This window comes from Nematolebias whitei, chromosome 6, assembly GCF_014905685.2.
Source record: "Nematolebias whitei isolate Nwh7 chromosome 6, NemWhi1, whole genome shotgun sequence".
NCBI lineage: Eukaryota > Metazoa > Chordata > Actinopteri > Cyprinodontiformes > Rivulidae > Nematolebias > Nematolebias whitei.
The window spans coordinates 44,782,951-44,796,766 of NC_056503.1; the positions used below are offsets into that span (position 1 = coordinate 44,782,951).

General features: G+C 40.1%; 1 protein-coding gene across 1 annotated transcript in view; it reads left to right on the forward strand.

The window, feature by feature from the left end:
* The first annotated feature begins 641 nt into the window (after positions 1-641).
* The window catches only part of gdpd4a (glycerophosphodiester phosphodiesterase domain containing 4a), a 17,025-nt gene continuing 3,850 nt past the window's right edge, over positions 642-13,816 (forward strand). The window contains exons 1-13 of the mRNA XM_037678329.1: positions 642-773; positions 1,577-1,682; positions 2,099-2,202; positions 3,143-3,236; positions 5,683-5,742; positions 5,853-5,951; positions 6,047-6,140; positions 8,092-8,237; positions 10,773-10,855; positions 11,745-11,895; positions 12,503-12,721; positions 12,922-13,079; positions 13,800-13,816. The exon at positions 13,800-13,816 is cut by the window's right edge and continues 131 nt beyond it. Coding sequence (XP_037534257.1) covers positions 712-773; positions 1,577-1,682; positions 2,099-2,202; positions 3,143-3,236; positions 5,683-5,742; positions 5,853-5,951; positions 6,047-6,140; positions 8,092-8,237; positions 10,773-10,855; positions 11,745-11,895; positions 12,503-12,721; positions 12,922-13,079; positions 13,800-13,816 — 1,393 coding nt within the window. The 5' untranslated portion in view covers positions 642-711. The remainder of the gene's footprint in view (positions 774-1,576; positions 1,683-2,098; positions 2,203-3,142; positions 3,237-5,682; positions 5,743-5,852; positions 5,952-6,046; positions 6,141-8,091; positions 8,238-10,772; positions 10,856-11,744; positions 11,896-12,502; positions 12,722-12,921; positions 13,080-13,799) is intronic.

Genomic DNA, 13,816 nt, shown 5'->3' on the forward strand with positions numbered 1-13,816 from the left:
GTATCTGACTGGCTGAAACTCGTTGGTAAACCATATTCAAGAAGGAGTCTCTAAAAGGTCTCGAAACGTTTGCAGCTTCTCAAGTTCCTTTGCTTGAGTTGAAGAGTTTCTCTTCTCACCTGAATTTTGAACATTTTCACAAAACCTGGGCTGCAGTTTTATTTTCTCTAAATAGTAACCGAGTCATCATGGACATCTCCAACCGTGTCAAGAGCGCTGGAGCTTTATTTAGACACCTGTCTGGGAGCGCTCCTCTCATGGAAAACATCCGAGGATACGTCCCTAGAGGTCCAGATCTAAAAAAAGCTGATAAATATTAATTATTGAAAAACTGGTCCAAAGCTGCCTGTCAGGCACAGAATGGACAAAAATAATCATGTTCAGGGACAAGGCTACAAGCAAGGAAATTAACCATGATTTAAAACATCTGGCCCCATTGATGCTTCCAAAACACTCCAATTCATCAAGACTGCATCTGAAAATTCACCTGCTTTATTTGTAATTTTGAGTCTCCAGCAGTCTCAGCCCGGTGAGATACAACCCTAAAGCTGTCTTCGACTGCATGTTAAATCGATTTTCCTTTCTTCTGTGTAGGTGAAGACATTGGTGTCAACGAGACCTTCCTTGTTATCCTCCACCCTCCCATCCCACCTTCGTCTTCCCTCCATCCTCCCCTCTCCGTCTCTGTGATGCCGGGCCGTGGGTGAGTGTATGCCCGTGACCAGACTGAAGCTGGGGAAGTTAAAGGTGGTGCGGCGGCAGCTGCTGCAAAGGTACAGAACCAAAAGATCACCATCATTTTATCCAGTCAAGTCCATGAACTACCACAGTAAACGTCTCTAACCTGGGCGAGACTCTGGAAGAATATTAACTGATGTGTAAACTGTAATTATGATGTAACCTGGATGCTATTGGAGATAACATTCCTGGAAGTGGCAGTTTATTATCAGCACTTATGTAAGGATGTATTGTGAGATTAGTTATATGACTTGAAGCTTGGGTTGTGACAAACTTTAGCACCATAAAACATAATAAAGTTCTATTTTGAATCATCTAAAAGCACCAATCACGGTTCTCTGTGAGGTGCAGGACTGACTCACTGCTCCTTTCCTTACCAAAACAGTGTGCTGGCGTCATCAAGTGTGTGATATTTTAACATTTTTCCAATGACTGGTTTTTCTTGTTATTGAAACATTTTATAAAAACACTTTTTATTTAAAGTGCATCAAGTACCAAAGCTGAATACTTGAGATGAATGTGTAAATTATTTTATTTATTTCAGTGAGTTATTGAGTCAATTTTAAACTTAGTAATAATTTAATAGGAGCTTAGGAGTTTTATCAATCGTTTCCTTATGATGAAAATATAAAAAACAAATCTAAGGCTAAAATAATATTAAAGCTTGTAAATAAATAAGACCGTAAGTAGATTTTTATGTTACTCATTTCACTAGTTTTTCAGCAATCTCTGCTCCTAATGTATTTTCTTTTCAGATGTTGTTTCATAATTTTTAGTTTTGCTCTCAGTGCTTCATTAACAGATGTTTGCCTCATATGTCATATTTGAACCGTTGCAGATATGAACACCAGCCCTTTGTCTCCTGCCTGGCCGGTCTCTACGGCTGCCAGTGGAGACGGTACCAAAGAGCGAAGGCGCAGCCAGGAGAGTGCTGCTGCAGCAAGGTAAACGTTGTGACACAGCAGCATCTATACACAGTCTGTCGAGTTTGGTCGGCCTACATTTTGTGCTGAGAGTATTGATTCCCCAGCCTGCTGACTCCATCGGCCACTAACAGCTTTTCTATGAAAGAATATCAGCTTGTAGATGCATGTTGTCAGCTTTTACCTGAACTGGTACCGACATATGCACATTGCACAATCTAACCTGCTACAGATGTCCTGCGTTCCTGTCAGAGTAAATCCTTCAGTGATGATTGGATTAACAGAAAACCTTTTATCTTTAGCCTCAAAATATGCTAAAATATTTGAACCACATACATTAAATTTGACACAAAGTGTTCTGGTTTTACATTTAGGGTTCGTATCAAACCGTACATAAAAATTAAATGAGTAAAATAAAAATGTTCTCTGTCTTTCAGGTGGAGTGTGGCAGTTTTGGCCTCCTCATCCTCACCTTCTTCCTGAGTTTTGTTTTTCTTTATTTCTGGAGTGAAGCCCAGAACGACTACAATGACTTCGACTGGTGGGTCTGACGCGGCACAAACTGACGTCTCTCACACACGCACGCACGCACGCACGCACACACACACACACACACACACACACACACACACACACGTTTGTATTTCTATCCTTATTAGGACCATGTATTTGTTATAGTTTGGGTTTTTTTCAGTTGTTTATTTTGCTTTCTCCGTGTGATTTATGTTATTTTTATATCCCTTGTGTTTTGAGTCATCTCCCTGTGTTCCCTGTGCCAGTTCTCACTCTCCCCTTCCGTCAGCCTCTAGATTGTTTCTCATTCAGCTCACCACTCTCACCTGTTTCCTATGACCAATCACGCAGGTGTTGTCACTTTCACTCGTTCCCCGTTCTATTTAAACCGCTCCTGATCACTATTCTTACAGTGGCTCATTATCTTTGTTTCATGCCAGATGCCTCGGCTTCCCCCGCTCTCTTGTGCTCTCTTTATTATATGTAGTTGTTGCTGCTACATCAGAATCAAAATCCCTTTTTTTTTTTTTTGAGAGCAACCTTTTTATCATCTCTGACTAACATCACTAACAATGGCTGGACCGTGTCCACCCTGAACTTTCTCTGTACTTTGATTTAAAAAGATTTAACTAGATGTAACTGGGACCCCGTGTACACAATTTTGTTCCACCACATGTACCACATGTGGTACGAATGACAAAGAAACTTTTGACTTTGATTTAGCTGTTAATGGTTTGACGGGCCTCTTCATACTGAAGCTTTCATGTTATCCCTCACTTGAAAACCACTTGGAATAACGTTAAATGCAAAAGAACTACAGCTAAAAATGTAAAACGTCATATTTACTGTATATGATGCTGATGTCTTCATTTTACTGTGGATTTTCTCATCTTAATTAATGTAAACATGAAGGTAAAGTTTTATCATTTAGACTTTATTCACAAACTGTTTTTGTTTATTGTCTCCAGGTTTAACTTTGGGACTCTTGGGTTCTGGTTTCCCTGGTCTCTGGTCCTGCTGGGTGTTGCTGCTGCTCTCTTCACATACATTGCCCTATTACTGGTGAGCACACAGACAAAATATCAGTTTTACTGTTATGTTGCTTCTGAATTTACAGAATTGAATCTTATGAAACGCATTCAAAACACTAATTTCACAAGACACAATTCATATTACGGCCTTCGGCCTTCCAGCAGTGCATGGCATTTACCAAAGGGTCTGGTCTGCTCAGCTGAGGTTCCAGACATTATGCAAGATTTATTATATAATACACAAATGTGCCCAGATTAAGTCATTAAGACTTCTTCAGCTGTTCACTCAGGAACCATGTGTTAAATATGGTAAAAATGTCAGCTGCAAAAAATGTTGAAAGGATTCATTTTTAACTGTTAGAAATGCACAAAGGTCGAACAGATAAAAAAAATTAGATGAAACAATTTGAAATGACAAAACAAACATTAAACATTAGCATTAAAATATCTCTAAAGACTCATAAATATTAGGTTGCCAATATATATTTTTATTCATCCAGCTTTAATAGTTACAATTGCAGGGGTCGACGTAAGGGATTTCCATTTGTAAGAGACGACCTATTTTCATCTCAGACCAGATCTCACCTCGAGGATGTCCTGTGGCCAACCAAGTGAAATAGATATCCTGTTGCTGCTCAGTAATCCAGCTAGAAAAATCTAATAAATTTGAATCAGGTCCTCTGGACGGATAAAAAAAAAAAAAAACAATAAAACAGTAAAAAATAAAAGTAAAAACCTGTTGAAGTCACGTGAAAGTGATATAGACATGGATCAAAGTTCTCCATCACTGCAACCAATTTCTGTCATCTCTAAAAATGAATGGTGGGAAAAAACGTGTTTTGTTGGAGTCTTGTTAAAACCATCCCATCTGACGATGATATGGGGATTAAACTGGTGCTGCTTTCAACCAATGAAGAGAAGCAGAGCCACAGTTTAACCCAATCAGAGCAGAGCAGGGCGGGTCTGCAGGTGATGACACGTAATGAACGATTAAACGTCTACTTATTAAATAGGGGTGTAAATCACCAGTTTTACCACAATACGATATTATATTGATTTGTTTGTACGACAATACAATTGTTCTCGATATCGCAAACTCTGTCACGATATGATTTTGATTCAATTCGATTCACAAGTCTGCGATCGATATATTTCGATATCAAATGCCCATCTCATTTACAAATAAATAAATTTACAAAAACAATTCAAATATGATTTCCATCCATCCATTATCTTTACCCGTTTATTCCATTTTGGGTCACGGGGGTCGCTGGTGCCCATGTCCAGCAATCACTGTGCGAGGGGCGGCGTACACCCTGGACGGGTCGCAAGTCCATCACAGGGCCACATAGAGACAAACAATCATTCACTCTCTCACTCACACCTAGGGACAATTTAGAGTTACCAATCAGCCTAACATGCACGCTTTTGGTCTGTGGGAGGAAACTGGAGCACACGGAGAAAACATGCAAACTCCACCCAGACGGGCCTCTGGACCGGGGTTTGAACCAAGGACCTGCTCACTGAGAAGCAGCAGCTCTACCAGTTGTGCCACCGTGCTGCCCAGGCACCAGTCATTTAAATAAATTTTTTTTTTCTTAATTAATGAAAAAATCAAAATAAATGACCTTTTCAGTTTAGTCTCACATTTTTCATGTTTAAGTGCATTTTTTTAAACCAGTTAACTTAAAACTGTCCTGATGACGTTTCCATTATAAAGAAACAAAAATAGATATTGAGCTTACATAACATGGCTGTTAATGTTGTTTCTTTTTCAAGTGAACGACCAAATTTGTTGTTTCCCGAGTATTTGAACTCACACTGGCACCTGTTGCACACGACATGACTTCTGTCTGTTGAGCCGTCCTACTGTTGGAATCTGAAATATTTCCACAGAGTTGATTTAAATCCAGCAGGAGAGTAAATTTCATTGTTTTCTGCCTCGTCTGCCATGTTGCTGAGGCGGCCGCAGAGCGCAGCCGCGCACGGAAATGGTGACACAGACGTGGCTTGGGAATTTCAAAATAAAAGCATATTTTAAAGATGACGATTTGAATTGATGTTTTAGTTTTTCCATGGTATAATTGAATCATTAATCATTTAATCGATATGTTGATGTAAATCAATGTATGGTTACACCCCTAGTATTAAACATGTGTTCTTGTTTGCACATGACCAATTAACTGCAGCTGGAGGAGAGACCAGAACTGATACGTACAACAACATTGTAAAAGTTGCGGACAACCAAAAATTGTGGAGGACAACCAGATTCTGTCAAGAGGTTGTTTGCTGGACAACCTGGAAAATGTCCTTATGTCAACCCCTACAATTGTTCAACAGATTTCAGGTTTAAGGGTATTCGTGCGAACAGTTTAGGAACAACAGGTTTTTACTGTGTAGCACTCTTTGTAAAGGCACAGATAGACCTGAAAGTGTCCCCATTTGTCTGCACCTAATTGTGTTTAAATACTGCTCAGGTGCTGGCGGTGTGTCTGCTGTCTGAGGGTCAGAGGTTGTACCTTCACTGGAGCCACAAGGTACATACTCGGACATCAGAAAGGAGTAATGAAGGTCTTTAATCCACTGCTCATTCTCACAACCAGTCAGTTGTCATGGAGTGTTTCTGTCCCTCCTGTGTTTGTGTCAGACTGGCATCTTGGTGACCCTGGTGTTCTCCGTCACGGCCACTGGCATCATGTCCGACCTCTGGAGCAAAGAATGGAAAACACTTCTTCTCTCTCTGCAGGTCAGCTAAAGCCACAACGGAACCCTGAACTTATTTGTGTTCAATGAAATTGTGTTATTTATGCACTTGGTTACAGTTGTATCTCATAACTTCAGGTGACAGCACCTTTCCTCCACCTGGCTGCTGTCTCATTGATGGCACTCCTCTCCTGGCCTGTGGCTTTGCACTTTTTCCGCATGAACAAGAAAGGTAAGCAACCAGATGAGTGCTATATTTATTAGTGAGGTGGGACTTTGACTTTGTGCATGTGCACACTTTATGGTTTCAAATCAGTCTGTGTGGAACTGAAACACAACACTGTGTTAATTTCATCACAAAACAATGCAACACATTTTACATAAGTTACCCAACCTGCTTAGAGTCTAGGTATCAGGATAGTCAATAAATCGGAATATTTGATGGTTAAAAGTTTTAAATAAAAAAATAACAAATGATAATTTATTGGCTGTTTTTGCAGGGTAGAAACGAGCATTAAGTCTGTGCTGAAATGAGTCAGTTTCTTTATTGTCGTTGGCACCACATGTGGTACACGTGGTGGAACAAGATTATGTACTCAGGGTCCCAGTTACATTCCACAATTAAATGTAAAAGAAAAACAGTAATGAGATCTAAGATATGAACTAAGAAAAACATCAGCTAAGCACTAATAGCATAAGAACAATAAAAACAATACGCCGAACAGCAGCACGAACATGAGTCTGTGTGAGCAGATGAGCCCGAATGAACACAGCAACATGAAACAGATCAGATGAACGGATCAAATGACTTGTTGCTGTTGAAGTTTCAGTCCCTGCAGTGTGAAGTTGCACAGCTCAAATATTAAATAAATAAATTTTAACAACAGACAACCATTATCATGTTAGCTTTTTATTCTGTCCACATCCTCTGAACAGAATATTTCTTGTATTATTCATTTGTCATTTCTTTGTTCCTGTCGTTTGCGCTTGACTTCCTGCTCTGAGCGGCGCTGACCTGCAGGTCTCTTGTCTCTCATCCTGTCTCCATGGAGACCGGTCCTTGTTGCCATGGTGTTTCAGCAGACAGTGATGCTGAGTCATTTCAAGGGTTTCTCTTAGAAAACCACAGAGAGTAACTATGCAACTTGATCCAGGTTCACTGCATGAACATAAACACAATGAAGAAGGAAACGCAAATCAAACTATAGAAGGACGGGGAAACGAGTCACGTTGCAGGAGTTAAACTCTGATGTGATTTTAACACAAACAAAATGAAAAAGTGTCAAACATTTATACAACCATGTTTGATAAAAACAAAGCAACTGTTATAACTTTACTGATTTATTCTGTTCATATTTATCACAGTAAACTCCCATCATCCCTTGATAGGCATTACATTTCTATGTAGTTTAAACAAATTTCTTAATTATTTTTTTGGATTTTATTTATTAATCTGTCTGTCACCTCTTTTGATCTGTCAGATAAACATTTACAGTAAATTAATTTTATTAGGTTTTGATTTGGGCTGTAAAAATCTTCAGAACTTAATAATTGGTACATTTGATTCATAACCATTTTATAGAGTAAATGCAGATTGGCATGTTTGTGTGGTTTTTGCATTATTGAAGCTGTAGAGAACTTAAACTGCTGAGTGTTTTTTAACTTTATGGAGTGATTTAATAAAAATATTTTATTAAATCCTGCTAGTACAAAGTTAGACATGTTTTGAGTTAAGGTTAGGATTATAGAAACCTTTGACATTAAAATAATCTGGACAGGAGTTTCAGGGCAGAAAACCTGAAGAACCAAAAACCCTGAAATGTAAATCTTAAAGTTGAGATAATAAAACTGTATGTTGGTAAATGTAAATGATAAACTCTTTAAGTGATCACTGTAAACTGATGAACCAGAATGTAATGTTTCCTGCGATGAGTTCAGATCTCAGCACATTTTTAAATAGATTTCTGTTCTTAAATCAAATTTAAAGAAGACAATATGTCCCTTTCTCAGTGTCTTACATAGAAACCATCAGCCTTTCTGTTATTTAACCTTAAATTAAAGAATGAATTGTACATAAATACAACATGTATGATAATAAACATGTTAATCTGCTGCTAAAACAAACTGATATCCATTCCTTCTGTGTACAGTTTAGTTTTTTTATGCGTTTTTGTTCTGCCCAGTGCGACAGGTTGCAGTTCTGGGTCTGTTCCTGTCCGTGCTGTTCTCTCTCTACCTGGTTCCGCTGGGAATGTACTCGCCCTGCATTAAAGAGGCTGGAACCCTCGGACCTGCTCCAAAACTCATCGGACACCGGGGCGCTCCGATGGTGAGGCCGCAAAATCAAGTTTTCAGACTGTTCGTCTGTAGGAGGTCAGCTGTCAGAAACATAATGAAAAAAGAAACGATGCACCCTGTGCTACGTTGTGAAGAGGTTTTGATCAAGAGAATTTAACATCAGGTTGTTTATTTATTTACCTTTTATTTATATACCGGTAGCGCCTTTCTCTTATCAAAACACTCCAAGCACTTTACACTACAATCTGTGCCCTCATTTACCCATTCACACAGCTCCAACTTTATTTATAAAGCACTTTAAAAACCCATACAGGACCGAAGGGTTGTACAGACAAGTTAAAAAGCACAAAAAGGAATAAAATACAAGAATAAAAAAATTAAAAGATATTCACAGCTATGCAATAAAAATTGAAACAGTAAAAGGAGTATCAAATAAATAACAATAATAAAATCAACATCTCGCATGGTGTCAAAAAGCCTTGGAAAAAGATAGGTTTTAAGACGGGGTTTAACAACAGGCAGTGAGGAGGCCTGTCTGATGTGGAGAGGAACCGTTCCATAGTTTAGGAGCTGCTACAGCGAAGGCACGGTCGCCTCTTAAGCTTGAGCTTTGTTTTGGTTACACTCAGGAGCAGCTGATCGGCTGACCTGAGAGCACGTGAGGGGGTATAAGGCTGTAGCAGCTCTGAGAGGTAGAGTGGAGCAAGACCACTGAGAGATTTAAAAGTAAATAAAATAATCTTAAAACTGATCCTAAAATGTATGGGCAACCAGTGGAGTGAGGCTCTACTAGATCTCTACAGAGCTAATTGAACAAATCATTCTAAAGAGACTACTCAGTACTTTATCACATTCATACACTGATGGGACACACATCAGAGTCCAGGGACACTTCAGCATGCGACTGCTGGTGGATTTGAACCCCCAACTCTCACATTGAAGGACGACTGCTCTACCCATTCAGCCACAGCCGCCCCAAGATAAGATAAGATAGAACTTTATTGATCCTGCAAGAAATTGTTGTGCTAGAGTTTCAGTACAAAGGAACATACCCGTACACAAGGAATCATACAAGATATATAAAAAACAGAGAAAATAACAAAATATCAAATAATTTAAGCAGGAAAATCCCACTGAGATCACAGATCTCTTTTTCCAGGGGTCTGGGCCTGAAGGCAGCACAACATGCATGATTTTAGACTGTGGGAGGAAACCGGAGTGCCCAGGAAAAACCCACGCAAACACGTGGAGAACATGCAAACAGAAAGACCTCCGGTCCAAACCGGGGCTTGAACCCAAGACCTTTGTTGTGAGGCAGTAGTGCTAACCACTGATCCATTGTGCTGCCCAATGTGTTTGGAGTGTGTGAAACATTTTGACCCAAGGAGGAGCAGGAGGGCTATCATACGTCATTTATGTTGTCGCCAGTCAAAAAGAATGGATTGTTTTTTATTCAGCCATTCATCAGTTTTAATACAAGTGTCTATAAAGGACATCAAATGAAATGACAGAAAACTTGTTTTTACAAGTATCTCACTGGGCTGCGACTAATTAATGAGGAAGTCTCCAAAATGTATCAAAACGTTTTCAGGCGTTTTTTATTTTAAAATAGAGTTTTGCAAGCCGTGAACACAAAAATAAAATCCTGAGCTTCTTAAAAACTGGCTGCTCAAAATGTGACTCCACACCTCGTTGTTTGGAAACAGTGAAAATTCATCTGAACTGCAACTGAACAATCACCATTTTCTAACAATTTAGAGTCGCCAACTCGTCTCCAGCGGTCCGGCTCAGTGAGGGACTCCAGCTAACAGGAAGTCACTTCCTTCAAACGTCAGACTGGAGTTTAAACCGTGCCGCAGCGTTGGTTCTTATTTTCACTCTCCAGTTTGTGTGTCCAGCCGCAGCCGTTGCTTTCTGTAGTTTACGATTTTATTTGAATAGCTGATGTAAAACACCAGCTAACATTTCAGGAATCCATATTAAATTAAACAGACGAGACATTTTCATATAAAACGCCCCCATGAACTAAATCCTTACTGTGTTTATGTTTTCATGCCAACATACTCCAAATTCACCAAAAACAAGTGTGATGAATTGCATCAACTATTTTTAGATACTCTGTGTTACAGTTTCATGTTTTTATTATTAAAATAACGGATTGTGAGCTACATATTTGTGTCAGTTAACAATCTGTCTGTGTTGGAGTTAAATCTTTAATTCTGAGGTTCATGTGTTTTTAGACTTTTTTTTTATTTATCCAGGTAGTCTCATTGAGTCATGAGAACTCATTTTCAAGAGAGACCTGTTTAGGGAGCAGATGGTGGGGGTTGAGTGCCTTGCTCAGGGGCCCAGAGTGGGGCAAATGAGGGTGGAGGCAGGTGTGGGTGTTTCACCTTTTCCACCCACATTTTGATGTTGACAGTACCGGAGTTGAACCTGCGACTTTCTGATCACAGGCCCATCTTCTCTAACCTCTGCGCCACCACTCCCCCTACATCTTGGTAGCTGTTGAGTCCTGAACATTTATTAACGACACATGTTGATTTTATTTTTGTTGTGTTCGCAGCTCGCTCCAGAGAATACTGTGATGTCGTTTGAAAAGGCCGTTGAAGCTGGAGGAGACGGGCTGGAGACAGATGTCACCATAAGGTGTGGCTTTAACAACTGGATTTATGGTCTTTGTTACCGTCTCTCATTTAGGATTTGCTACACGTCAACAAAAACCAGAACACCATCAGTTTTTTTTTCTTCTTTGCTTTCTTAGTCTCTGAAAAAGCCACTTACATTTTACAGCATGACATGATTAGCCAAGCCTGCAGGAACAGAGTCAATGTGAAATGATCACACGTGGTTGGTGGTTTTCCTGCTGCTGGTCTCTGTTGGAGCAGCTGAGCCCGTTCTTTGATGCTGATTGTCTGCTGCCTCCTTAGATAGAGAACTTTACTAATTAATTGGCTTTTATGTGAATGTTCCTGTAAAGCGCCCTGAGACAACTTTGTTGTGATTTGGCGCTATATTAATAAACTGATTTGATTTGAATTGATTATACAGATCAGATGTTTGCTACCACTCTGTGATCAGCTGATTACTGCCATGCTAAATCCACTTAGCCCCTAGCTTCCTGTTAGCACACAGCTTTTAATTCAGCACACTATTTGTACAGTGTCCTGAGACAAATTCTGTTGTGATTAGGCTTTATATAAATAAACAGAATGAACTATTTCACAACCTGAAAACGCAGGGATTAGCAGCCTGGCTCATTGGGTTAAGTCTTTTTTTTTTAGTCAGAATGATGTGTCTGTTCCTGTGTGATGATTAGTGTATTATAATTTGTGAATTTATCACTGGTAGACTTTTATTAACGGCATGTGTTTTGATCTTCATGCAAAGCTTTACGAAACAAAACACTCACTGACAATTTTTTCATTAATTCATTTAGTTTTTTACTCACTCCTCTTCCTGTTTTCTCATCATTCGCTCTCATTTTCTCGTCGTCTTTTATTACACCTCGACTCGACGCTTCCATCGCTGTGCGCAGCTACGACGGCGTTCCCTTCCTGATGCACGACTCCACACTGAGGAGGACCACCGACGTCGCGGAGGTTTTCCCCAATCGAACGCTCCTCGACGCCTCCATGTTCACCTGGGCTGAGTTACAGCAGCTGAATGCTGGGAAATGGTCCTTATCGGTGCGTCTACATGAACTCACAACAACACAGAGCGAGAACGTGCTCCCCATAATTAGTGTCAAATCAGGAAAACCTATTCAAAAATCCTGATTTGTTATAAAAACTAAAGTTTAAGGAGCTGCACTTTATACTCTTAAGATGAAACGATAATTAAAGTAACGCAGATTAACTCGAGAAAATAAACGTGACTATAACTTCTTAAAATACACAGTAAAATAAACTGGCGTTAACTTAACGAGGCTTATCCGGACGTATTCTTTGTTGAAACGTTTCATTTTGATCGTTCCATCAGGATTATTGAGCACCCATCAGGATAAGTTGATTTAGTCTTTCTTTTATTCAGATTTGATTTGACAGTTATTTTTTATTAATAATAAATTTAAGGACAATAACTTTGATCCAAAGCTAAAGGTTAAACTTCCCAACAGTCATTGTATTAGGTTTTTAATTCCTTCAGGAGCTGGGATTAAAAAAAAAACCTTTTTAAGAAGAATTCCTTAAATCAAATCAAACGACACAGTTTTGAGACTGTTACACTACATTCTGACTAAATGTCCACGAATAATTCATTTTTATCTTCATCGCTGACACACACTCACTGTTACAGAGAGATCCGTTTGGTACTGCATCGTCCCTGTCCGAGGCGGACCGCTCCAAGGCCCAGAACCAGTCCATCCCTTCGTTGGCCCAGTTTCTGGAGGTTGCAGCTCGAAGCAGGAAACTAGTGCTGTTTGACCTGCGCAGGCCACCGTACGGACATCCATACAGCCGGTCGTACATCAACACCACTCTGCAGGTCGTGCAGGATCACATCAACTCCTCACAGGTACCATCTAAGCTGGAGCTGAAGGTTCAGCTGGGTTCAAATGTATCTGTTTGGACTCGGGTGATAATTAGTGACACCTTTAAAGATGCATATTCTGCTCTAAGAACCGTTGCTTTGATCGCATCATATTCAGCAAGTTTTAAACGTCTCTACGAACATACTGTAACTGCCTGATGGTTGTCTTTGACTCTGTACTAAAGGTGCTGTGGCTGCCGTCTGAAGACAGGGAGCTGGTCCACGCTACAGATCCAGAGCTGCAGCAGACATCAGGACAAAAAGCCTCCATTCAGGAGCTGATGGACAATCACATCACAAGACTGAATTTACATTACAGCAAGATGTCACAGCAGCAGATCAGGTGCAGTCATCAGACGATGAAGTAAACTGTTTTATTTTATCAGGCGGTGCGTTTGGTCAGAGCTGTCTGCTCACAACATGAAGGTTAGAGGGTTAAACCTGAGTGCACGTTTGTTTTCAGGTGCTGTGGTTTCCTCCTACAATCTAAAAACATAAATGTTATATTCACTGGATACTGTGTTAGGTCTGAGAGTGCAGGGTTGTTTGTCTCTCTCGGTGACAGCTGCAAAAGATTTTCATGTTACCACTCCCATCCCCTTTTAAAATCAGCTCCTTTCATACGATCTCTGAGAAACGGGGCATTTCATATTGAGCATCTGTCTCACTGTTCTCGCAGTTATGCAACTCGTGATACAAATGGCCATCACATCCTCAGTAAATCCATCGAGTTGTTGGTAGAAAAACCTCTGAGAGCCGAGTGGAGAAAAGAGAGGGAGCTAAAGGGCAAGTGGGCAGCACTCACTGAAAAGGAGAGACAGAAGAGAAAAAATTCTAAAGTGTTGGTGCGAAAAGAAGAAGCATCCTGGAGTAGGAACGGTTTACACAGCTGTAGCTGATCTCAGGTTTCAGGAGACGTGTCAGAGAGAGCAGGGCCTGAACAGACATGAGGTCCAGAGACTGTTTCAGCTGAGGCTCTTTGATTTGATCTTATCAACTCTTTGAAGCGAGAGCACGACGTGTAAAGCTGATTTTTGTCTCCCACCTCCCCTCTTTGTTTCAGTAAGTACGAGTCCGTGA